Source organism: Leptosomus discolor, chromosome 1 (genome assembly GCF_034619465.1).
Source record: "Leptosomus discolor isolate bLepDis1 chromosome 1, bLepDis1.hap2, whole genome shotgun sequence".
Classification (NCBI taxonomy): domain Eukaryota; kingdom Metazoa; phylum Chordata; class Aves; order Leptosomiformes; family Leptosomidae; genus Leptosomus; species Leptosomus discolor.
The window spans coordinates 102,720,642-102,746,879 of record NC_141391.1 but is presented as its reverse complement, the minus strand read 5'-3'; the positions used below and the strand labels follow the sequence as shown (position 1 = coordinate 102,746,879).

The 26,238-nt window shown below is 40.0% G+C and overlaps 1 protein-coding gene across 1 annotated transcript; it reads right to left on the bottom strand.

Moving 5' to 3' along the window:
- Positions 1-310: 310 nt before the first annotated feature.
- Positions 311-21,903, bottom strand: CRYZL1 (crystallin zeta like 1). Its single transcript, XM_086461106.1, has 15 exons — positions 21,873-21,903; positions 21,520-21,591; positions 19,130-19,207; positions 18,529-18,601; positions 17,821-17,865; positions 13,583-13,651; positions 11,437-11,570; positions 10,526-10,637; positions 6,670-6,693; positions 5,435-5,533; positions 4,572-4,693; positions 3,990-4,095; positions 2,240-2,285; positions 1,406-1,548; positions 311-407 (listed from the first exon to the last, which is right to left on the bottom strand). Exons 2-14 carry the CDS (start codon positions 21,583-21,585, stop codon positions 1,449-1,451), a joined length of 1,074 nt encoding a protein of 357 aa, XP_086317232.1. The 5' UTR covers positions 21,586-21,591; positions 21,873-21,903; the 3' UTR covers positions 311-407; positions 1,406-1,448.
- Between the last annotated feature and the right edge of the window lie 4,335 nt (positions 21,904-26,238).

Below are 26,238 nucleotides of genomic sequence, written 5' to 3'. Positions count from 1 at the left end.
GAGTTCAAAAAGCATTTGTATATGTAGGGAGGAGAAATTATCTATTGACAAAAGATCTAATAAAATAAAAAGTAGACTATAAAAAATCTTTCTTCTGCAGTTTTGTCAGTGTTCCTGTTTTATTAAACCTTATTTTTAGACTCTTGTTTCCGCTGATCTACTTTATTTTGCAAACATTTAAGCTAAAGTGAACAACATCAGGAAAAAATAAGCAGTTGAGTACAAAGCTTCAGAGTAAATGTCAAACTAAGAGGATTCACATGCTTTAGACATGTGTGCATACACATGTGCATAAAAGCATCGCTTATTTTCAAGGCTGCATTACCATCACATTAGTAGTAAAATAAGATTTACTCACACTTTTATATGCTTCCCTTGCATCATTTATCAAGAACCTACTACAAGTCCTGTGAATGACAGAAGATAAGATTCATTAATCATGGTTCTAGATAATCTATTTTCACTCAAATGTTCCAACTTCTTACACTGGTTTAATGTGCTAGTGTCCACTGTTTGAGCCATCCACACAGTGAAAATGAATAGCACAGTTGAACAGAAAAAAATGTTTTTGCTCTCAAATAAGAGCAAGTAGGAAGCCACATGCTTTGAAGAAAGAAAACCAGCAGTTCCTTCCCTACTGATGATTTGCAGATGGTTCACCATAATGGAGAATGCTGGATAAACAGATTTGATCTGTGCTAGGCATAGGACTGGGGTTAAAAGAGGGGAAGTGAAAGTGCACAGCATAGGAAGCTCTTACTAGAAAGATATCCAAGATAACATTGCAGCATTAAGATACATGAAGTGCCTCAAACATCTGAATGACACAATCATATCAGCTTATGGACTCTAGATTTACCAGGTTTACTGCCTGGGTGCTGAAATGAAGAAAATCAGCTGTGGGGGGAACTCTTACAGTCAGTACCACATTCTTCCCCTCAAGCATCCTTGCCACGTTGCCCGTCTTTCAATTAAATAACAATTTTAAATGTGGATTTTAAGTGTGCTGCAGAGAGTGCTCAGTCTCAATGCAGTCAAAAGCAAAAGGTACATATAAAGGTGACCATTGGTAGGGGCTGGAGAAGGAAGGACTAATAAAACCCACCGGATTTATCTTTTCTGTTTAATTTCTTATGGTTGAAAAATAACAGCAACTGAGTTTGCCTGTAGATGTTACTGATATTTGTAACTGGGGGAGGGCAGACAAGATTTGTATGTCAAGCAATTTCCTTAGAAATTGCTGATGGGAACATTCTGCTCAAGTGGATCCAAAAAAAAAAAAAACAACAAACCCTGAAGTCAAAGGAGCTTCGCAGACCATTTGTGCTGAGGTACAAAAGATCTTTAAGTTCTGGTTACGGAATTATTTGAAAGCGTACACTAATTTACTTCTCAAATACATTACGTTTCTTTATCTTCCACAGGCTTAGAAATCAGGCAATTGCATGTCAGAACTGGATGACTTGTCTTTTTCTTGCTTGATTCTTCTGAACTATTTCCATAGAAACTTTGGCTTCGTACAATGGGATCGGTTCATCCAGCTGAGGCCTAAAATGGAACACTATGTCAGAGGTGTCTGGTGAGCATGCTCAGATCAACAGAAATATTGCAGGACTACTGCTATAGACTTTACTTTCACTATGTAAACTTTACTCCTTAAACAAAATAAAAGTTTTATAGCTTTGCCTGGGTTCACAGAAGAAGGGAAGAGCCTGAAAGCAAACAGGAAACAGAAGTTAATTAAAAGATACCCTTCTTACGGGGGGGGGGAGGGGAAAAAAAAAAAAAGAGTGGTGGTGAGGCTTTTGCTCAACAGCAATACAGTCACCCTGCATTAAGAGAAAGGATCTTCCATTCCCACCTTAGTATGGGAATCCTATCTAGCAGAGCTGTCAGTCTTCTCAGAGGAGTATTAGACAGACCTATCATCTTTTACAGCCAACACCGTTTCTCAATCAGACACACTGCTGAGCAGCTCTCCCTCCACCAAGAAAAGAATGTGCTGCCTCTATTGAATTTTGACATACAGCATAATTGTGGGGTTTACCACATTTCCTTGTACTTAGCCTGCTGTATTACAAACAGAAATAGACCATAAACCGCTCCATATAAACTGTGTGAGGCATCTTTTCGTGAGCATCCCAATATAAATTTGCAGTACAGCGCTGGCAAGAGTTTTCCATTTCTAACGCTGAATTAAAACAAACAAACGGATAAATAAATAAATCACATCTCTCACCTGAAAATGCTACTTGATAATTTCTCCATTATATCTTCTAAGATGCGTATCTAAGCTGACTGTCAAGGTAACAACATATCTACAGATACGTCTTTCTATAATCACGTTTGCGAACAGGCGCCCTGTATTGGTACAAAACCAGCCAGATCAAGGCATAGTGAAAATTACCCTTAATGCCAATCTTTAGATCAGATTTACGCCCTTGTTTATATATCAAAAACCTTCTTCCCTAAAATAGTATGCAGAAATGAATATGGAAAATAGAATTTTGAAAAATAAAGCAAAAGGGTTAAGATTGACAAATGCAGCCCTCACTAGTACAACATTAATCAATCAGAATGGCAATCACATTTTTTGTGCGGAATGAAGATGACAGACTGTGGTACCAGTTAACGATCCCTACTATTGAAACAGACATCTGAGGTAAAAATCAAAATAAAGCTGAGAACATAGCCGAGTCTGTAAATTCTTGGAGCACCACTACGTGTCTGTAAGGGATCTTTGAGTTAATGGCTAACATTCATGACGATGCAACAGAGAGGCTGTGTTTAGTCTTTATATGAAATTAAAAAAATAATGTTCCTTCCTTCATTTTAAGAGCAATCAGGTTAATATTTGAAGTTCAAGCCATTTCAAAAAGCAATCACCTTGCAGTTTCTTCAGATGATATTAATGCCACATGCTGAAGAATTTCAGAAGATATACAGATAAAGAAAAAAAAAAAAAAACCAACAAACCAGATTTTTCCTTTTCCTTTCAACTTTAAAGTCTGTTGTGATAAAACATGCTGTTGTTATTAAAGATACCCCAGGAGACGACAGAAGAAATTTCACTGTTTAGTCAGCTTACTTTTCTGTTGATAACTGCTCAGTAAGCACTCAACAAAAATACCAAATACAAAGTGATTCATGATAACCTGCATCCCATAAATATTTCCTTAGTGTGCCTGCCCTGGCCTAACCTACTTGGCAGTTTAGTGGAGGAGGGGAGGACTCCCTTGCAGTACAGTTAGTTGTTTCCTAAATATAATGACTTAATCCTCACCTGCCTCTGCCGTTCTGCTAAACTGCAGAAGTGATTCAGCAGATCTCATAATCTGCAGTGCAGTACAGAACAGGGAGGGTCCTTAAAGCCATAAACTGACAAACCTTCCATTACTTGAAGCCATCCACTGAAAACTGCCATGCTAGTAGAAAGCTCAGTCCAGCTGCTTAAGACCCAATGTAGGTAATGGAAATGAAGGAGGCATTCCTCTTCCCACACCCACATCTTTGCTCAATAAATTTTACATACATAACCCTGCAAATAAGGAAAAGGTTATGAAGTCAAAATATTTTAACTTTTACAGTTACACCGATTGCATTAAGATTTACAGATGATGCATCTACTGCCCAAAAGAAAAAAAAATTTCCAAAATGTCACATGCATAATATAAGAACTTAGAACCAATTCTTCAATTAATTGGTTCAATCTTGAACCAAAATACTCCATTTCCTCTAGAATGTGTGCTTTCTATTTCAGCACTGCTTTTAATGAAGCATGTAGAGCCATATATTTAGAAGGAATGCAGAGACTAGCTTAAAACATGAGTGTAGGTTATATTTTAGTTACACTGTATGTTTAACTGTGCTGACCTTTGAGCCTGTGGTTACATGACTGAGTAGGAGAGAATCTATTAGCTGGTTTCTCAGTTATACTTCCATCCACTCATATTAGCAGCCAGTAATCAAAATGACCGTTGAAAGGATATAGAGATACTTCCCTTGCTGTATATTGGACAAGTTCCATATCTCATCATTCAGAAAGGAGACTGTGGCTCCTTTAAGATACAAGGAATGGCTATCTGGAGGATCCAGCTTAAACAAATTGAAGAAAAACGTTATTTAGTTACATTTTCCTGTAAAAAAAAACCAAACCAAAACACCTTAAAACAGTTATTTTATATAGATGGTTAATACAAACAAAAAACCACCCCTTGCTCATTCTTAAAACTTAACAAACTTGTAATATTTACACTTTAAATGATACTTCTTTGTCTCGTCAAACAGTTTAATACTCTGAGCCAAACAAAATAGGTCCTTCAAAATCTGTCAGTACAGCCAAGCTATTAACATAGGTTACTCAGAGAAGACAGACCCAAAATGGTCCCAAAGGAAAATAAAATCATTTATTATTAATGCTGTAGACTTCCCATTTTCTGGATGTGAAAATTTTCCTAAGTGAAAACTGATGTTATTTAACAGTGGGGAGCCGTTCGGCCATGACAGAAGCTCAGGGACACATCCATGTCTATACCGTGGTACAAACTAACTTACTGACACAGTATCTTTACCTGAAGATTTTTTTCTGTTGTTATCCAGTGGCCCCCAACACCAAGCAGAGTAATGATATCATGCTTATGAGGCAGCAACTGTGAGCTGGAAGCTGATTCATCTTCAGCACGATATAATTTCACTGGGGGGGGGGGGGGGGAGAGAACAAATTCATTCAAGCTCAGAAGAAAATTCTCTTTCAGAATGAAATGTCCATCTCTTCCTGTACTGAAAACCACATCTTGGGATTCTTTACAGTCCTGTGTCTTCAGGTACAAATGACTTGCAACATAGGCACGTGAATACACGCAATGAAAGACGGCTGTCTGGCACAGCACTACAGTTAAATTATGCTGTTAGCCACACGAGAATATCTGAGAAAGCAGAAGATTTAGAAAATTCAATATATATTTATTTTAACACATTTCAGTGGAACTCTAAGAAGTTCTTCAATTATTTCCAGCTAAAAATAGTAACTTCAGAGTTTTCAACCATTAAGATTGTTTTAGACTACAGGTTGACAGCACTGGCGATTATGTATTAAACGTTCGTATTAAAATAAGGTAGCCTAAACAATGATGTCACAGCTCTAATCTTTAAACACGTTTTTTTCTTTTCAGTTGTAAATAGAGGAAGATTTCAGACAAAATTTAGCAGATGACTAACAGTATTACATGCTTCCACTAGAGGGTGATATGAGGAGATGTTAAAGAGATCTTGCTTAAGGAGATCTATTGAATAGATACATACAAAAATTGCACGGGAACAACCAACTAAATGCAATCGTTTGAGGTGATGCAGCCTCCAACTATGTTACTTGGAAATAATAATAATAAAAAAACCCCTCGTGGTGCTCTGAAGACCAAATTTTCATGTTACATACCTCCAGCATCTAGAACAATATCCACTCCCAGGCCACCCGTTTCTTCCAAGCAGCTTTCTGCCACGTCTATCTTTCCGTTTGACACATCTATCACTCGAGCTAGAAAGAGCAGTACATTTAGTTAGCTACAATAAAAATGTAGAGTTTACATTCAGAGCAGAACAGAAAGTTTCTAGTTTCTGAAAGTATTGCAAGCAAGTTTGCAGCTAAATCAAAAAACCCTAGCCAATAGTTTTTTTCATTTTCCAATACAGTGCCAGATCAACCCCCCAAAATAGGTACTAGCTTAATGCAGAAGTAAAACTCACAAGTCTGCTTAGGCCAAAAAGGATAAAGTATACCATTGAAAGAATTAGAAATCCTTCTGTAAGTTTATTCTTTGCTATTCTTCTTTTCCAAAAGTGCCTTCAAAAATAGCAAGCCCTGGAGTGATTAACCATCTTACTGGAGCAAAAGATAGTGGCCAAAAGCTAAGGAGGCACCTTATTTCACGTCTCCCAGTTTTCTATCAAATAACCACAGCGGTAATGCTTTGGCAGAGTTTTCCAAGCACAGCTTTCTTCCCCTGCTCTACATAAAACCCACCACTTCCTGGCAGTCCCTTGCAGAGCCCTTCTCTTGCTTCCACATCATAGAGGGAGGCAAAAACCTGCTCTCCCTGCATGGAGCCCTGTCTCCCAGCGCAAGTCAGAAGCAAGCATGTAAAAACCCAGTAAGTTCAGGCACTTACGACACACTGACTTGACTTTTCTTATGAGTCCAGCAAGTCTTTTAATCTTATTACGTCCATCTTTTCTTTAAAATAATGCTTAGTAACATTGTTATTTATCTCACAGCATGGATAAACTTATTAACTAATTAACTTTCTGCATGATGTTTTTAACCTCTAAATGGCTCTCTGGGTCATTAAATAAATATTTAGACGGAAGTATTTACATGTCCTCTTGAAATATTCCTGAGCTGAAAGTCACTAATGTATTTTCTTCTCGTTGCTCTGTGATACCACATTTATAGATGGTTACAAAGATAAACCACAGAGTCAGGAATAACTAGAGCAGAGAAGTAGCAGCTAAGGTTTTTAGTTTTGTTTCGTAATTATGAGGCAGAACAAACATTTATGAACTAAACAGGCAGAAGACTTCTCATCAAATGATAACTGAAGTAATATAAAATAAATTTGGAGGCACATTTCCAAAGCATAATGGATTAAACTCAAATTTGCCATGTGTACTTACCCACTAAAGGTTGCCGTATACCTTCTTGAATTTAATCACAGGGAGTGGGAAGGAAGAAGAGAAGAAAAATTGGAGTAAACTGGTCATTAAGAAGAACATTAGCAAATACTCAGTTAATGCTTTGCTTTTCGGTTTTGAATTTGGTTGTTTTTTTTTTTTCCTTCCAAACAAATGATAAGATGCATTCAAATTCTTAAGTCAATCATTCAATTTTTTCACTGAAGTCAAATTATCTGGCTAAAGAGAACACACATGGTCATAATTTAATAAAGATGTCACATTAATTTAATAATGACAGTCACACTGCCCTTATGCAAATAAACCCTCATAAAATCCTTTTCTTATTAATTTCTTCAGTCAAGAAGTTAAGATGTTTTCTTAACACGGCAATTTGACATGGTATAAAGTTTCTGCAAATAGTTTCAGTTTTTGAGAATAATGCTGATTTAATAGACTCAGAGCTTGACTATTAGAAAGGCAATAGTTTAATCAGTTTGATTATTTTTTGATTTCTATTTAGCAAAATTTTCCAGTTTTGTTACTGAACTCAATAGAATAGTTCAAACAGTCCTCATCAAAATCCTGTTCAACTTCCTTCCCAGCAAAATGCTGTAAAAATTTCTCTCCACTGTGGAAAAAGCTGAGCAACAAATTATAACATTGTTTTCTACAATCCTTTGTCATTTATGCAAAATTTCTCACAAAAAATTTGTAAATCAGTTCAGTTTCTTCTTCTGTCGCTTGCACAACTTCTAAAGCAACATTATCCTGACTGGCAAAAAGGCTTCCGTTTCTCTCTTTCACTGCTGGTGAGAAACATAAATACCAGTACTTCCGCAGCTTGCTACCAGAGTTTACTCTCACCCACCCAGTAAGTTCAGCCACAGAGTTTAAAAACTGTCACACAAAAGATCTGCTACTTGTTTATTGAACATGCTCAAGAGAGCCATGAAATCACTGATGAGTTCTTATCAGAAACATATTCACTGAAAGCTCAATATTTGTGTTAAAGGAAAAAAACCAACCAACAATAAAACAAACAAAAAAAAGGAAGGGAGTAACCTTGGAAACAGAAGAAATATATATATGTGTACATAATATTTTTTCTTCTGTTCTCCAACAGAAACTCATCACATTATTTATGTAATATTCTGTCTCTAGACTGAAACATGGGCATTAAAATTTCAAAATTTGTTATAATCCCCTCCTTCATACTATTATTATATTTACTCCAGAGATTACTGAAGACATGCAAAGACCCCATCCTGTTGGTCTAAATATGAATCCTTAAACATTAAACGGAACTTCTACTTCAGGCACTGGAATCCTATTTATTAAAAAATCAAAAACAAAAAAGCAAACAAAAAAACCCCAAACCAGTGCCTTTTTGCTTTCACACTCAAACTTTCTCTTGTTAATGCTATATGCAGATTATATCTCTTCATTTTAAAACTAAAATGTTTTCCCCTAATGTTTATGTTCCACAAACATTTGCAAAACTGCTAAACTGAACTCCTATTGCTGAACAAGCGCATACAGGAGCAATGTAAGTGATGGCCTTTTCAGTGCCAGAGACTTATTTCAGCCATTTTATGAAGCAGCTAGTTATGCTATACACTGATAAACTGCTGCTCATTGACAACTGATAAACTCTTGCTAAAAACTAAACAAAAAACCGCACTAAACAAGCACGAAACTGAAAAGGCCTCCACCCACATACATTACAAGCCAGCTTAGATATGGGTAGCTACACTTGAGTTACTGAGAGCATTTATTTTATATTAACATCCATATAACTTTAAAACGCCAGCAAAAAGTAAATATGACAAGCAACCCAAAGTCATACTCATATGTGCTGACAGGACTATGATAATAAAAATTATTAGCTAAGAAAGGACTTTGCAATTAAGTTTTCATATCATGAGCAAAATATACCCATAAAATACTCCAAAGTAAAGTTTTAGGTCTTTTGTATTTCTTCTCTTGCCCTGTAACAGCTGGCATCATAACAACCCTCTACATATCAACAACATCCATAGAAATGTTTTATGTTCTGATGTCTGTAGTGTCTATTACAGTAAAAAAAGACTTTGAAATAAGAAAAGAAAAAACCAGGGTTTTTGTGAAGTTGCAGAAAGCAGAGGTAATATAAAAATCTTAGAGAAGTAACTCTGCCAGGTCTTAGAAGAAATCATTACATTCCCTACACAAAACTTCGCAGTCCCCTGTTGAAGATTAAGGTCAGAGAGCAAAAGTCTTTCTCCCTGCTCTTGTGGCACAACCTCTGCACAGCACTCCACTTCCTGCTGCATTAGCAGCGCTCTAAAGCCCCTGCTGGAAGAGTTAAATACTCACTTGGTAGGCTGGAAGTGAACCGCTCCCCAACGCTGCAGATGTGTGTGAACGTGCAGCGCCAGAATGCACATGCACACTGTGTTGTCTCTGTGCTTCCCCTGCCAGTTCTGTTCTCGGGAGCCAGAAAGGAATTAAAATTGACAAGAACTCTGTTCTCTCTCTGTCTCTAAAGAGCAGCTCTCTGGCTTACTCCATCCCTCTGCTAGCTTACTATTCTTGAGCCAGCAGGGAGAACACAAGGACAATACTATGTGCACCTGCATATCAGCCGTGCCTGGTCTTAGTGAGTCACTAAGGACAAGAGAGGAGACTTGAAAACTGCTCTAATTCTCCATTTGGAAAGCCAAGTCTGCTAACAGTATTACTGTGCAAAACAACAAAGGAGGAAGGAGTCAGAGCCACGGACAGTTAACCTTGACATTACCTTTTCAGTCGGATCTCATCTTAACCCATACATATTTTGATTGGTGTGACTCTAACATATGCAGACATGGTAAGTGACTACACAATGCTTTCCTCCACAAAGGCATTCTTAGAAGAGACGCAGCTACTGTTACATGTACTTCTTTGAGTGACAACAAAAGCCATGCACTGAAAAATAAACTTGGAGATTATACTGGGGCAGTCTTTGCAGTTTGAGAAGGAAGCACCAGACACTAGTTTTAACCTTTTGCTCACTGGACAGCAAAGTTCATGGACAGCAATCAAACTGGACTTTGCAATGCCATCCTTTATTTTAAAACCGTCTGAATAAAGAGATATTCTACTTTCTTCCACTCGGCAGCACCAAAATAAGAAAAAGTTTGATCAGGAAAGATGCTCGTAGCTTCTACACAGAGTATTTTCCCATGGTCCAAATAGCACTGTTACTTTGAGGGAAAACCCCCCAAAAAACTTGAGTAAAAAAGAGAAGAGACGGAAGCAGTCATAGATGAATGCAAGTGTCTAATGCAAAGCTCATTTAGAAAATAGGAAAATGCAGAGCCCTTGTACATCCAGCTACAGTTATGACTACTTGAAATTGAGCTGCCACACAGCTTGATAAAATACTGTTAGAAATAATTTGAGTCTGATGAATACTGCATCTCAAGTATATCATTACATCTGAGCTCTGGTTAGGGGTACCTAGATTACACACTGAGATACTAGTGTGATTTAGTAATGCTTTCTTCTGGTTCACAAGCAACAATTTTATAAAATGAAAAGACTTCTTGAGTGGTTAGGCCAAAAGCCAGCACTCAAGCACTATTGTGTGAAATGGAAAGTACAGTGAGACAGTCATTACAATTTAAATGAAGGATAAAAATGCCATTAAATACACCTAAACCAGAAATTGAATATCTATGGACTACAGAATAAATTTTAAAACTATTTAATTAGACTATTTATAAATTTGTATTTCAGTTTTCAGCTACTGAAGTAAGTGTCTGGACTAAAAAGAAAAAGCAGTATTTTGAGATATTCTTTAGTGTAAACTTTAGCACTGAAGAGTATGACTTACCCACAGGAGGTCTAAGCCTCTCCAGGTACTGCTTATCTTCAAGACTGTATGCAGTAGAGATTACTTTAGCTCCTCTGTGTTGTGCTAACTGAATAGCTATTGTACCGAATGGCTGCACAAGAAAGGCAGACGAATTTATTTACAGCAACAATTTGATGCCATTTAAGAAAGATTATATTGCAAAGAACATTCAGGAAAAATCAGGAGAGTATCCAGAAATGAACTTACTCTTTCAATAAAACACATCTGAACCAAGAATTTGAATATTCACAGATCTGCTTCTGTTTTAAGTGAGGCCAAAAAAGTCTTTTCATTGACTGGGAAGCTGTAAACAAACTTTTAGTAATTAACTAGTTCTCCTCTTCAACAAAGTAAGTAAAGGAAGTACCATAACAGCAATTGTAACTTGTAGCTTTGGGCTTGCTTGCTTGTTGAAGAGAGAAGTGCTACCAAGGAAAAAGCCCCAGCCGTATCTACATTAATGAACCTTGGCTGAGGCAAGCTCCACATCTTCATTAGCAATAAAGACTGCAGTAATGCAAATGAAATTATCTGTATCTAAGAGAAGTTAAAAAGCAGTGGTGGGAAAGGAATAACGAATGAAGGTGCTTTCCTCCAGTTATACCTGAGGGCTTAGGATAAAACTATGTCGGTGTAAAACACCAGAGAAGAATTATCTCTCTTTGCTACCCACACATGTAAAGGAGTACACTCTTGGCTCAGTGTCAGATGTGGAAGGGCCTTCCCTATTAATCCATTAAGTTAAGGGCGCTGCCGGGAGTGAAATACAATGCTTGATAAGTTTAGTATGTTGTAAGAAATCCAATTGTTCTGGTAATAAGAGACAGTTATTTATGGCAGAGGTAATATTTCTGTTCTGAAATTGTTATTATTGCACAGTTGTTACCTACACTTGCTCCGTCCATTACAAGAACAGTTTTTCCAGGAGAGACTTGGGAAAGGTAGTGTAAAGCTGTGTATGCTCGGACACCATCACGAACAGTCCCGGCTGCTTCAACCCAACAAACTTTTTCTGGTTTACGAACTAAGTTTGGGGAAAAAAACAAACAAAAAAAAAACAGGTGGGGAAAAAAGGAGCGTGTCCCTGACAGTTCACTCAGAATTATTATTTAGACTTCATCAATTTCTAAAACATGAAATCAAATTATACAAGTCAAATAACCTACAGGTGTAATTACAATCAGTTTCACAAAGGCAATATCCTGGTGTTGTGGCTCATGGTAGCATTAGGTCAGCTATGGGGAGTCAAAGCAGAAAAGGCAACTGCTATTCCAAGAATAATCAGTTTGCTTCTGCAGCACTCTTGTGAGCAACTTCAAATACAAATATAGTATTTAAACAGGAAAAAAAGAAAGAGAGACACACTTGCTACCATAACCTCCTGACAAAAATGAGCTGAGGTCTCTTGTTTCACAAAGATAATTCTGACTCAGAGAATGTATAATGCAAGTTCCTAATTCTCTTTCTCTACAGGTTAGAATCTTCTACTTCACAATCCATTGGTGTAAACAGCTTCTGGAGGTTGTAACACATTTTAAGAGAGATAAAGGTCAAGATAACATTATTTGTCATTTCTGTTTTCTGTTGTTGCTACCTACAAGATGCTTAAGAGTTCTCCCATTCTATCCACATAGTTAAAAGCCTGGGGAGGTAATGAAGGACTCCGTTAACTAGAAATCACAAGTTCAAACACCATTTTTAATGTAAGCAAGTTACATGATTTAGCAGAGACCTTGAAAGTAAGCTAGAATATCATCACCAGCTGAGAGTCTAGCATAGAACTGAACTAAGTAAGCACAATCCTCTTGAGACACACTAGAAAGGAAAAAGACTGGAAAAGTTTGGTCTGTCCCTTTAAGCATAAGAATTGACAGTTCAGCCTGGATCAGGGAAGCTATAAAACAACACAAGCAATGAGATCACCTGGGATCATTTATCCGTGTGCTGGAAAAGAATTCTAGGGATCATCACCAGCATCATCACTTTGTGTGCCAGTTCATACTACTTAGCACAAAGTAAGCTACTGAAGGTAATATAAAGTCAGAAATATTTTCTGCCTATAGTTACTGCAAATAGCGATAAGGCACCACAGACCTTTAGATTTCATTTTGCTTGATTTGTACTTCTAGATGTTAGCAAGAATAAACCTTATTTTTTCATCTCCATGAGTCTATGACTTACTTTGCAAACACTGCCATAGCTAGTCAGGAAGATTTCATCTTCAAACAAGTCAACATAAATAATACTTGTTTATCTCTCACACATATATTAAAAAACATAGAAAGGATATTTTACCATATTTTACACAATAAAAGAAGGGATTCAGTTTTGGTATAAACAAATTTAAAGGAGTCACCTCATAACTACAGAGGTTGAATTCATGGACAGTCACAGAAACACATTACAAACTGATTTGGGCAAAAGAGCAGCTTGCTCAAAGTAACACAACAACAACCTGTTGGCAGAAACACAGAGATTCCCAAACTTAGTATTCTACATATTAAAGCACTCTATGCCCAGAAAGGGGGAGTTGGAAACTCACAATAATTAAAAAGAATGTTTCAATACTAGGTTTTCCCCAGTCCTCATTCTCAGAAAATTCCTTTCTCCAGTTTCTAGTCTGCTAATTTTATCCCATCTGTCAGTCTGGTCACAAGTGATATTCCTGGATTAAGTCAAAGTGAAGAAAAAAGCAAATTTCTCCTCATTTAATTTTGTGACAGATGAGGTGAGTAAAAAAGTAGAAAGACAATGAAACAACAAAAGGGCAGTTAGAAGGAAAAAAGAAAAAAAAGAGCTTGTGTGGTTTAGGCAAAACATTAACCCATTAAACGATTACAACAAAGAAAAAACCCTTCAGAGTACACAGAATTCAAAGCTTCTATGAACAGGTGGAGTAGGCAGAACGTCTGAATGTTGCTATACAGAACAAGTTTGCCCAAAGGTCCAAGTTAATTAGCTCCCTATTTGAAAAGCTAAACTGAAGTCTAAAGATACAGTAAATGTAAGTATTACCAAAATATATGAACAACATACCCAAACAATGCTCATGAACTAGAGTAACTTCACAAAGACCAGACTCCTCAGAATCCAGGGGCAAAATTCCTGAAAAAAAGAAAAAAAAAAATTACTGTAGACAAGTAATTTCAAACAAACACACACTGTAACCAGACCAAGCTCCTAATGAAACTCCTAGTCCCACTTGGTCTGTAGTTCCATTGCCCTCTTGTCAGGTTTATAACAGGTTAAGAAAACTTGGCAAGGTAACAGCTTGTAATCTCTGTGGGCACAAGACTGTTCCAAAGGTGCTCCAAACAGCACTTTGGGGTTGGGGAGAGAACGAACGGGGATACTACTGAGTGCTTTTTGCTACTTGCACGCTTAATTTTTGTCAGGTCATGTCTGAACTCATTTCACATTGCTCTCGCTCTGATGAACGCTCCTGCTTCTGCTCACGTGGGCCATGGCTAACACAGAAGAAAATGGAGCTCTCACACTGCAGACGGGCACAGACCAAGCCACACTACAGGTACCTCTACTCTTCCATCTGTACATGTGCTGTTAGCAAAGGCAGCAAAAAAGGGACTTAAAAATGCAGAGGAAGAACAAGCAAGAATTTAAAACAACACGTAAGTGTAAGTTCTAAAAAGTTGGAATAGAGAAGAGGAACTGAAGAAAAAAACCCCAAACCAACATGGAACACGGAGAAAGCAAACACAGGATAGGCAGCAGAAAAAGAAGAAATCCATCCTGGTCACAACAATGCTTTTTTCCTCCACTGGCCAAAGAAGGAGATTCATGAACAGTAGGTTCTGGCACCTGATCAGTCTTCTGAATATATGTACCCTCTGTCCTCAGTAAGCCAATATTTTCTTTTCTCTCCCATCCAAATCTTATACTCCATTTAGACCAAAGCAAGGGCTTTGGCTTAAAATCCTCAGCAAATTTGGCTGCTATTTCCAGTCTTTCACAATTCCCATTAAAAAATGTCTACCCTATGGTGCTTGTATACATCTGCAGATGTCTCAAGAGTTCATATATAGAACAGTAATATCAAGAAGTCTAAAGTAGCTATCTACAGCAGTTATTGTGCAATTAGGAAATAATGCAATAAGGGCAAGAATCTCAGAACAGAACAGACTTTCTTACAACATCACTATCATTTCTGTCTTACTTTCATAACTCAGGACATCCTCTAATCCTTTAATTTAGCATACAAATTACAAACATGTATGAAAGAATGTCCGTAAGAAATATCTCTTTTATCCTAAAGCGTCATTAATACAAAATCATATTTCAAATGTTAAGAAAAATTTCCTTATAATTTCCTTACGATAAACTAAAATAGCGTTGGCACCTAAATCAGTTTGCACTCTTAATATCTTACTACTGAAGAAGCAAAACACAGAATGAATAATACATGAGGGCATTCGTTTTCTTGACAAATGCAACAGTTCAGGAACAAGTCACATTATCTCTTAACACTCAAGACAGCCTCCATGGAGTCATTATACGTTGCTGTCAACTCACACTGATTGCAGAGTCTCTAAAACCATTCACAAAAACATGACCCTTATGCTAAGGGAAAGACATACGGCATCTTAACGAGCCGCGCCCCTCAGTATACCTCACAATGCTTACAAAAGCTCCAACATGAAGTATAGACCTTTATTTTATGTACGCTATACACATCAAGCATTTCATAGAAGTACAAAATTAGATTTTTGACCTTACATGTCAGAAATACTCTACATAGCGTAGGGTTTTTGTGCATTGGTTATTTACATATTCAGTAACAGGGCACATGGAAGAACTGACACACAAACTGACTAACCACCAGTACATCTAAGCAGGAATGTTTATACCTAGGTTCATGTCTCCAAGTATACGTGGCCAATGTAACTCTCAGAATATTTTTCCCTGCGCTTATTTCAATAAGGAACATGGCCTAATTGATTGCTAAAAGATTCTGAGAGCATCAAATAAAACTGACTGTAACTTTGAAAGGAAGTAAAGAATGTATCTCAAAACAAAAGACTTTTGGCTGTTTTGACATTTTACTACTGTATTTTTCTTAACCAAACAAATGATTATGTGTAAGAGAATACATTATACAGACAAAGAAATCTCTGGAAGATTAAAGAAGGATCAGAAAAACTTTAAAATCAAGAAACAATTCTTGGCATGACTTTAAGAAGAGATTCATGATTTAACACACCAAGGACTTTCAGTGAGCACAGTACTATTCTCACATGAAAAAAGAGTAGATTCATTCACAAGGACTGTATTACTATATTACTAGTGTTAAACTCAGTAAGAAGTATATACCAGGACTATACTCTTCCATAGAAGGACATTTTTGTAAAATACAAGTAGAAATATTTTTCTGACAACTGTATATTTTGGGACAGTTTGATGTTATTAAACATCCAAGTAACCAAACCATTTGGCAATAGCTCATTTCCTTTTAAATCTGCTTATTCATTAACTATGTATAAACTCACAGCAATAATAACCGGCAAGTGTGCTTGTTACCAAAAGTTTACCATAACAGAAATATATCACTCTTATCTTTTGCCTTTATAGCATCTATATTGAATGCATCAGGTTGAACAGCTGTTTGAAAGGGAATGCTATGAGATTTCAGTATTTAAAGTGGGTTTTATTTCTTTTAGGGCTAAAAATATTGAATGCCATTTTCTTCATCTTCCTTTTTCCATATACACGTAATTCTGACTTTTTGTATTTGCAAACACTCAGTGTTCAAGAATAAAAAATGCAGACACAGAAGTCTCAGACAAAATGAACCTGCTTCTTTCATAACCCAAGCAGAGATTCCATTCCCTTAATGTCAGATTTACTCTGAAGTAGCTCAGCTGATTTAAACTACTTATTCTATATTTGAATTAACAAGAATGGAATGAAATCCTAATTCACAAAAACCCCAGCCCTCCCACAGCCACTTAGAATGTCACCTAGACCTCTCAGGTCCACTGACAGTTTCAGAGGGTTTTTTCCCCCTAACTACTTGCTGAAACAGTAGTTCTTCAGCTACAACAGGTGACTGAAACACAAATACTATTTTAAAGTATTCAACAGAGGAGCATATGCCACTAAGGTGTTTAACCAAATGAGCAATACTGTGCACAATAATGATGCTATCCATAATTCAAAGTTAATTCGTATACAAGACCAGAAAATGCCCGGCCATAACTGTTCTACATTATTAAACAAATCAAAGCCACTTCTGTACCCCATAAAATGGAACATTAATTCCTAACTGTAAGGATTACACCTTCTGTGGTGAATAAATAATAATAATAATCATCACACATCTTATTCCACTGGATTTAGGCTAACGATATGAAAGGTCTGCCAAAGTTTTACCAGGAAAAGAAAAGCCCCAAACATTTTCTGTGTGATTTTTGACCTGGAAGTCTGTTTCAAACAACAACCAAAAAAAGCACAGTGATTACCACCTGCCTTTCTAATGGGCTTCTCTGACAATAATGTCATAGAAGGATCATAAAGCATGGACTCCCTGTCGTTAAGTTAGGGGAGGAAATAAGTCCACTTTCAAGAACTCTAACGTTCAGTAAAAATGAAGATTCCTGAAAACGAGCAGCTGGAATCAGTATTTCTTTTTAAATGTGGCCTTGTATTTAGCAAAACAGCCGAGTACGTGTGTTGCTTTTGGCAACTCAGAAAATCCAGTAGAACTGGTGAACCTACTTGCATGTTTAAGGACCACTCTTGATTTCTTTACTCAAACAGGACTTGACGCAACTTTGAAGACACTGAACAGTCTTCAGTATGCTTGAAGAGATTCACCACTAGCAGTTAAAAAATGGTTTTCTATCACCCTCAAGAAGGCAGGAAATACAAGCCGACACTTTGTATCATCCACAGAAATCAAAAGATATGTACTAATTACATCAAGATTGTGTTATAAATACAAGTAATTGTGTATGCATTCAGAAGGTTGCCTTGGCTAATGGGATCCAGGCATATATTCTTAAAGATTTGGTGAATGCAGTATGACTATGACTGATTACATTAGCTGGGGACCTGAAAGTCCATTCTTATAACCAAAAAACTTCCTTACGAGAATACTTTCAGAATTCTAATTTGTAAGAGTTTACTCATGTGACATGAGTTGAATCTTTGAAAATATACGTCTAATTGTAGCTTTAGCAACTATTGTAACCTCAGACATCCATTATAAAAAGATTATTAATTGTGTTAGCTGATAAGGCAAACAAGCATTAACTTACCCACCACTTCATCATCTGGCTGAAAAAAGGTAACCTTTCTTCCAACTCATGAAGAATATATGAAAAGGAGGAAAGAAGGTACAAGGATAAATGTTTACAGCTGAAACTGAACATCCATTTGAAAACACTGTTTATCACTAGCTCACAACACTAAAAATATACCCTGCTAGTCAAAAAAAAAGAAATTCTATTAAATAGGCACATACCAAACCCAAAGGTTTAATCCACTAAACTTTGTCACCCATCCACAAACAGTTACATGCAAGTACACATACACATTTGTGTTTGAAAGATCCAGGCTTTAAACTACACATCAAAGGTGGCTACGTCAGTGACCATTGCCGAAATTCCTGAGTGTTATTTTGTTCTTTGCCATTCCAACAAATGATTTTTACAAATAAATTAAAGATTGTTATAGCACGTGCAGGTAATATTTAATATCTCAGTATATTTTATTTAGAAAGGTGCCGTGCAATTATTTTTCTTTAACTTTGAGCAGATATGCAGGAATTACAGTTCAGTTCCTTCTTTCAGTATTTCAGTATTTAGTTTCATTTCAGTATCATTACTGACTTAGGGCAAGCCTCATTAAGAAAGCAAATAGTTCCTACTATTAAAGGTGTACCATACAAACAGTATTTATTTGTTCTGGATTGCCAGACCTTAATTCTTGCTCCACACCCTCACAATACAATTATACTAACTTACCTTCCAATACAACTCCAGAAATTTCTCGACCAACAGGTAAAAGCTCCTTCTCCAGTTTAATTTCTGACAGAAGCTAAATTAAAATAATGGTTACAATGTTCTTACTAAGGCTCAAAATTTGTGTATTTATTATCATCTTACAGTGTTTGATATTCACAGTAAGAAAGCTGGGCCATTACCAAAACGTTATCTGGGGGAAAATACACACATTCCTCATTTAATATTGGAACCTCTGCACTGATTTTCTGTATTTAAATTTAGAAGTATATAAAAAAATAAAAACAGAGAGTTATTAACAGGCAAGCCAAACTGTGACTTACAAGACAGTATGCAAAGGATGATAAAAGAGTTTACTGTAAGAGAACTCACAAATGACAACTGATCTTTCTCCATAAATTAGGAACCAAATTACAGGTGCTTTTTATTTAGAAAGAGATGCAGGAATACCACATCAATCCTGTGCTCTCTTTCTCAGCAGTAAAGCCATATCCTCAGATGGCATAAATGGAATTGTGCCAAATACCAGCTAAGGCCCTGGCTTAGATCTTCAATGGAAACTGTAAACACCTCTAGCTTTTTATAAAAAAAAGTAAGCAAATACCTTTGTATCTATCCAGCTCAGTGCACAGGCTCTAACTTGTACTTTCACATCATTGTCTCTCATAGGAGGAAGGTTTTCCTAGGACAAATTTACAGACGTTACATTATACAATGCAACATGAATGTGCTAGTAGGATCCTCTCAAGCTTTTGAAAGCAATTTTCCAGGAGTCTTGTGGCTACCTCACATACAAAATGTTCTACTAATGAAGCCTCCCCTTACTATTTCAACTTTTTTGGAGGACTGATATCTGAAATGACTTCAAGTAGTTGAGTACTGCTCCTTTAACTGTTTAATTGGCCAAGCTGAGTCCTGGACTGCTGACTCCACACAGCTGTTGAAGAGCAAAATCATCTATTTCGTGTTACACTGTAGTCTGCAGTGTAGATGTCTGTTGGAATTGAAAGTGAAACACTTACCAGAAAGTCATGAGAGACCTTTGTTTCTACTTCTGAAGTTAAGACATATTCTTAATTGTTTAAGCTTTCTTTGGGTTTTTTTTTAAACTCTTCCCAAGAAACAGCTGTTCCTTTTCTCCTAGGCTTAGCAACATGAACAGTAACTTCTGTCCAAGGAATATTGAGCTGAACTTTTTCTCACCCCAGCTGAGTTAAACACATGCTGTTCCTTCAAAACGGCAAGGCATTTTGCCAGTCAGGCTGACCGCCTGTTCCTCAAACCAACCAAAGTGGGTTCTCGCTCTTTGTTGCGTAAAACAAAAAAGCCATTAAACTATATGAATACTCCATCTCTGGTTAAAAAAAAAAAAAAAAAAAGGCAACACAAAAGAAGTTAGAATCTATGGGACTTATGTAATTTATGTAAATTTAAGATCGTATTGGCTTTTGGAACTATCATTTTGGTATGCATAGCTCAATGAACCCAAGTACTGCTACAATTCACATAATAAAATTGCTTTTCATTATAGAAGAATACAAGTCTTAAGAACAAAAAGAAGCAATGAAATGTTTGTGCTGTTAACTGGTTCCTGCCTTCATAATTTAAATATGTCATTATTAGGAACTGACCAAGCACCGTATAAGGAAGGTTTGCTATAGGAATTCTTCATCCAAGCTACTGACTTTTCGTTATCCACCTTCTGTTCTATTAAGGTCTCCTCAGCCAACTAGCTTTCCTCTTCCTTACTTTTTTCAATATTTATTTCTATTTAAGATGAGGATTCCAAAGTGCTGGTCATTATACAGACACCTGCAGAATCACTTCCTGTCTGAAGAGATTTAAACAGCCAAGTAGCTAGACAAAGTCTATGCACAGGAGTGCAGTCTCAAGATCTGCTTTAGCTTACCTAAGACTGTACCAGAGCTGTGTGGCTCACCCGTTGCCAGCAACTCCGTATTACCGTCCTCTCCCTTGTGTCTGAGCTAGCAATCACAGAGCCATCACAATGACGTGAACTACCCTGTAACAAATTACCAGTTTTCGCCTGGTTAAGTAAGCTGGTCCATCTCACCTTATAGCTGTTTGGTTTTTTGATCTTTACTACTGGGACTCTGCAGCTGCTCAGGCAAGATACTTACCAGTACTATATTGCTTCATTTTGATATATGGCTCAAAGGTATATTTAGATATCTATATCACACCACAGGCAATGTACGTAGGTATATTTAGGCATCTATATTACACAGGAATACATAGGTATCTATAGTAATTTATTTTGTACCTGTAAGATATTTAAGAACACAGATTTATATCCTCAAATCCATGTAAGCATTTTTCTACTCTTCAGACACCCACACTGCATCAATATACACTCACCAACATCCTGTTTTAGCCTTATGCCACAAGCTCATGTGCACACACTTACCCAGTTAATGTTTACATCAAACTGACCATGACTCTTTAGCATAAGAGTTCCAGCTAAATTTGGCAGAAAATAGTTGTCTTCTCTTGTTCCTTTAAGTTGTAGGAAAGTACGTAGCTAGACAAAGGAGACTTACCAATGCATCTGAGAAAAAGGCTGCTGTGATCTCAATCCACACTAAGAGCAAAGAACTCACAACAGGAAAGAAAATAACAGTAGGAACACTCCAAATGCACTAAGTTTCTCGAGCTCTACTTCTACTTTTTCAGCAAGCAGAAAATCCAACCAGGAGATGTGAATCTATATGACGCCAGGGTTCATTTGTCACGCCTGCAAAACTTGCTTTTAAAATACGGACCCCAAAACTACACAGAGAAATCTAGCATTGGTCTTGCTAAATGCTGCATGATGATGGTAAAATACATCTCACCTACTATCATTTACCTGCCCGTATGTGCAAGGATTACATCAGTTCTTTTTCAAGTCTACATGTTAGATGTTTCAATTCCCTTGTGGCATCCAGCCACACTCTCTGAATGATTAATAGTGCTATTATGATCAGAACTCACTCTTTCCTGGAAGACAAATGTCACTTCCTCTCCAGGTGAATTCTGCTGACAATACAAGGCCTTCATAGTGATCTGAAAAAAGACACAGCAACCAAACCGTAACATATACAGTATCTATAGAGCAACAAGGTAACTAAAACTTTACATTACTTTACAAGCAGAAGAGTGGTTGTTTGCAAGCAACACAGGGCCTATGAGTCCTTCCAACACGCAAGTTCTAAAACAGATCAACCGATGAGGCAAGATAAGGTGTTACCTGCAACAGGTTACACCAGTATCGTTGACCATAATATAGCCAATCCTAGGGAATGAGGATGTACAGAAAAAGGCAATGAATGATACACAGGATTTACCGATTGGTGGTCCAATGCAGCAGATGGTTGTTTGCCACCCAGGCTGGAAGGCACACAATTTGCCTAGCTCAGACAAAGGCAGCGCAGAGGGCAATACAACCAGTGCACGAATTCAAGGAACCGTACATATGACTTCACTAAAAATCACAACTTGGGTTTTGTATCATCTCTCCCAACTTGGGGTATGTAGTCCTGCACAAGAGCCTTCTGGAAAGAGAAAGAAAAATAAATTAAAAGAAAGAGGTCTCTTCAAGTTACAGGAAAAAGAAAAGCACGGAGCAGAGAGGCAGAAAACCATGCTAACGCCTCAGGGGACGCCCGAGGTTGAAGAGACCGCCATGGGGCATCTCGCCTTTCAGAGGCACAGCCCTGAGCAGCCCCGAGCTCGGCGATGCCGGGGCCGCTTCGCCCGGCCCTCGCACCCACGCGTTCCTCGAGGGCAGCGACCGAGTTGCCCCGGCTTCAGTTACCGCCACCGGCCGCACCACCGCTGTTACCGCGGTGCTTTACCACACCGCGGAGCACCTCGGCGCGGGGGCAGGAGAGACCAACGCCTCACCAGCGCCCGCCTCCGCACCGCGACACCAGCGGCGCCGCAGCGGCCCCTCAGCGCCCGCCGAGGGCCGGGCGCGGCGGACACCCGCGCGGAGACGACGCCAAACTGAGGGGCTCCAACACCACCCAGCAGGAAAAGCCCCCCCGGGAGCCGATACAACGTACCGGCGACACCCCCCCCCCCCCCCCCCAGGAAGCGCCGCCACCCCGCGACAGGCGGTTGCCATGACAAACCGTTACTTCCGCCGCGCTCCCACCCCGGCGCCCTTCGGCAAGCGCGGGCACCGCCCCCACGCCCCGCTCCCAGCCCTGACGTCCAGAGAGGCCGCACGTGAGCGCGTGATTGGCCATGGCGGCCGCCAGTCGGCGCAAAAGCGGAGGCAGGATTGGCTAGACAGGCTGTCGCTCGCTACAAAAGGGGAGGCGGGAGCAGGCACGACCCGCGCAAGACTACGCGGCCCAGCAGGCTGTGCGGCGGTGCCGCCGGGCGGGCTACAGCGTCCGGGGCGCAGCGCCCGGCGCCTGCCCTGGGTGACCTCCCGAGAGCGGGGCCGGCGGCCGGGGCGGGGGTGTTAGAGGGAGGGAGGGAGGGAAGGCAGGCAGGAAGAGACACCGCCTTGAATTACCCTTAGGCAAAGTAAAGGGGCTGCCCAGCCCCGCAGACGCGTCCCGCCGGAGGTGAGGAGGGAGCCCGGCCGCCCCCTCCCCCCGGCTCCCCTCCCTGCGCGCTGACCCGCCCCCACCTCAGCGCGAGAGAGGGCCTGGCAGACCCCGGATTGGCTGGAGGAGGCCGGGTCTCTGCAGCGCTCCCGGCCTCTCATTGGCGGCGCGCGCCTGCCCGTCGCGCAACGCGGGGCGGGGGGGGGGGTGGGGGAAGCGGGAGGGAGACCGCGGCCCCGCGTCAGTACGGCGGCTGTGAGGGCGAGCGCGAGCTAGGGCTCCTCCCCCCCGCCGCCCGCCAGACGGTGGCTGAGGAGGCAGCGGGAGGGGATGGTGCGTCTGGTGGAGGCGGTGGCGGACGCCGCTCCGGCTCCTCCATCCCCCCCGCCGTCGCCATGGGTGTGAATAGGGCCCCTCGGCCCGCGCAGATATGAGGTACTGCCTGGCAGCGGCGGGAGGGGACGGGAAGGAGCGGGGGGGAGGGAGGGATACCCTCACTGGGAGGGGCGACGGTTCACCCCAGGCCAACGACGCCCGCCGGGCACCCGCGGGGGGGGGGGTGGGCAGCTGTGCCTCTGCCCCGCGGTGCCTCCGCCGCCCCCACCTCCGCACGATACCGGCGGCCGGGCGTGTCCCGGTGCCTGGGCCCGCTGACAGGCGCCGGGTGCCCGGCCACGGAGCGAGGCGCCCCGCTCTTCCTCATCTCCCTCAGTAACCGCGGTCGTCGCCAGCGCGGGCGGCCCGGGGGTGAGCGCGGAGCCGTGAGGCGGGCGCCTGCGAGATGCGTCCCCCGTGGGGGTCTGGCCCCGGCGGGTTGTGTGTGTGCGCCGCCGCTTGCCCTTCTCGGGCTGGCCTTTTTTTTTTTTAATTTATTTTTTTTATTTTTTTTTTTTACTATTCTGATTTTTATCGGCACCTCACTGGGGTGGGTTTCGTGGGTGCCGTTTTCGCAGCTACAGTTTTGTGGGTAGAGGAAAGCGGGGCAATGCGGCGGGGGGAGCGCCCCGGTTCGTGTGCGCTGATAGTACAGCGCTCGCCGTCGCCAGCCAGCCATCGCTCACGGAGGGAGCCGTGTCCTGGCCACCCCTGTCCTCCGGGGGATCTCGGACGTGGAATGCGGGGGGTGGGTTGTGCGGCTGCGGGTAGCGGGTTTCCCTTTACCGCGTTAAATAATGATTGTTCTTGCTGCCTCCGTCCTCATTGCTCCCTGCCCCTTCGACGCATACGGTCCACCCTGGTGCGAAGGGAAGGAGGAATGCCATCCCTTACGGCTTGAAAAGGGCACACGACCGATTGAACGAGGGGACGTTGTCAGGGCGTCAGGGAAAAGGAAACCGGTACACGGTCGGGTTTTTGTCCCTTCGTTTCTGTTTGCCTCGGATTAGCAGGCAACTTTGTGTATAATATTTCCTGTGGGCATCTTTTGTTCTGATTCAGCTGCTGCTTGATTTTGAAAGAAATATGGTTTTTGCTTTTAGAAAACAGTATTTTCTGTGAACTCTACGTTTCTGTGGGGCGTGGGTGTCATGAAAGGGGAAACACTTCCATAGATCATTACAGAGTATTGTTTAGTAAATAATTCTTGTTAGTAAAATAACTAGCATTCCAGATATGATAGTGTGGTACTCATTAAATCAAGAAACACTCTGTTTTCTTCTACCTCTTCCCACCCCCCTAGTTCTAAAGCATGCTTTTTATTTAGGCCTTGTATGGCAATATATATGTAAGGTCATAGCTATGTATTTTAACAAAATATTTGAAGTCAACCTCCAAATGCCTGCATTTTTTCCTAAATCAGAAAGCTAAATGGTGTATTTTACGTACTGGTGACTTTGGAGAGTATCAGGCTGTGCAGTGTTATTCCACGCCGTCTTTCTTTCTTTTGCCTTTATGTTCTAGTCACCAGTAACTTCCCTCGATAAATATGACCTGGTGATGTTTTTGTACAGTGTACTTTTTACCGTACCAGTGAATTGATTACTGAAGTCTACTTTCTGTTTTAAAGTGCTCACACTGCATCTCCAAAGCCCTGCTTGAGAGGGTGAGGTATGGGAGGAGGAGTCTTGCATATCAACTGTATTCAGATTTCCAAGTACAGGAGTGGGGGGTGTACTTCCTTACGGATGATGAGGAGATGTGCTGATTGCATATAGCAGTACAGGTAAAGAAAGCTGTTGCATTCTTTTTGTTAACTTATACTTTGGGATATTCAGTTGTCCGTGGTTAGGCATGCATGCAAGTCAAAGCAGCTTGAGCCATTTTAGCTTGCGTGATTAGCACTTGTATGCTCGCACTGATTTTGGCAGCTTTACAGGGGTCATGTTTCGTACAGATGAACTGTTTCTGAACAGTTTCTCCAGTGTATTTAGGCTCAAACTTCATTTGAGCTGAGCAGGCTGCTCTTTGCACTTGCTGCTTCACAAACCACACTTAATTCTTTTAGTTCTAGTGTTCCCTCTATAACATCCCACTGTCTTTCGTTCCAGACTCTTTTCAGAGTAGTTGTGTTTTCTTGTTATATTTTCCTTTATATCCGGGTCCAGTGGAATAACTACTTGGATACAGTAAAATAAGAATTGGTATCTCAAAATAAACCAATGTCCCGCGGTGTCTGTTCTGTCTCTTGCTGCTGTTAGCTGGTCGGTGGAAAGTCTGCGTGCCCTTTCCTTAATACTTGTAATCATGCAATTAGGATAGATTTGGATTCAGGAAAGAATGTGAATCTGGCAATTAAATAATTCTAAATGATGATGTTGAATAGCTTTTTCTGGTTCATCTCTGTACTGTAATCAGGGATTGTAATTTTAGTTTTTAGTAGGATAACACCAGGGAAAATAGGAATGTAAAAGTTGTTTGTAGAATAAAAATAAAAATAAAAAAGTTAAGGAAAATGTAAGCAATGGCTTGAGGAATGGGGAGAAGATCATCATGGAGAGTTATCAACTATGAACATTCATTTCTTCTGTCTTTAGTAACAGAGTAGAATTAATCATAAGCAGATGGATTAGTTTGTAGTACATTTCAAGGAGGGGTGGGTGGTTCAGTAGCTAACCATGTAACCAAAGAGATCAGATTTTATATTTTTTTTATTTTACTATAAAAATAAACCAAAGATTGCTTCTGTTCCTGTTGTCTGCTAGAAACTTTGAAT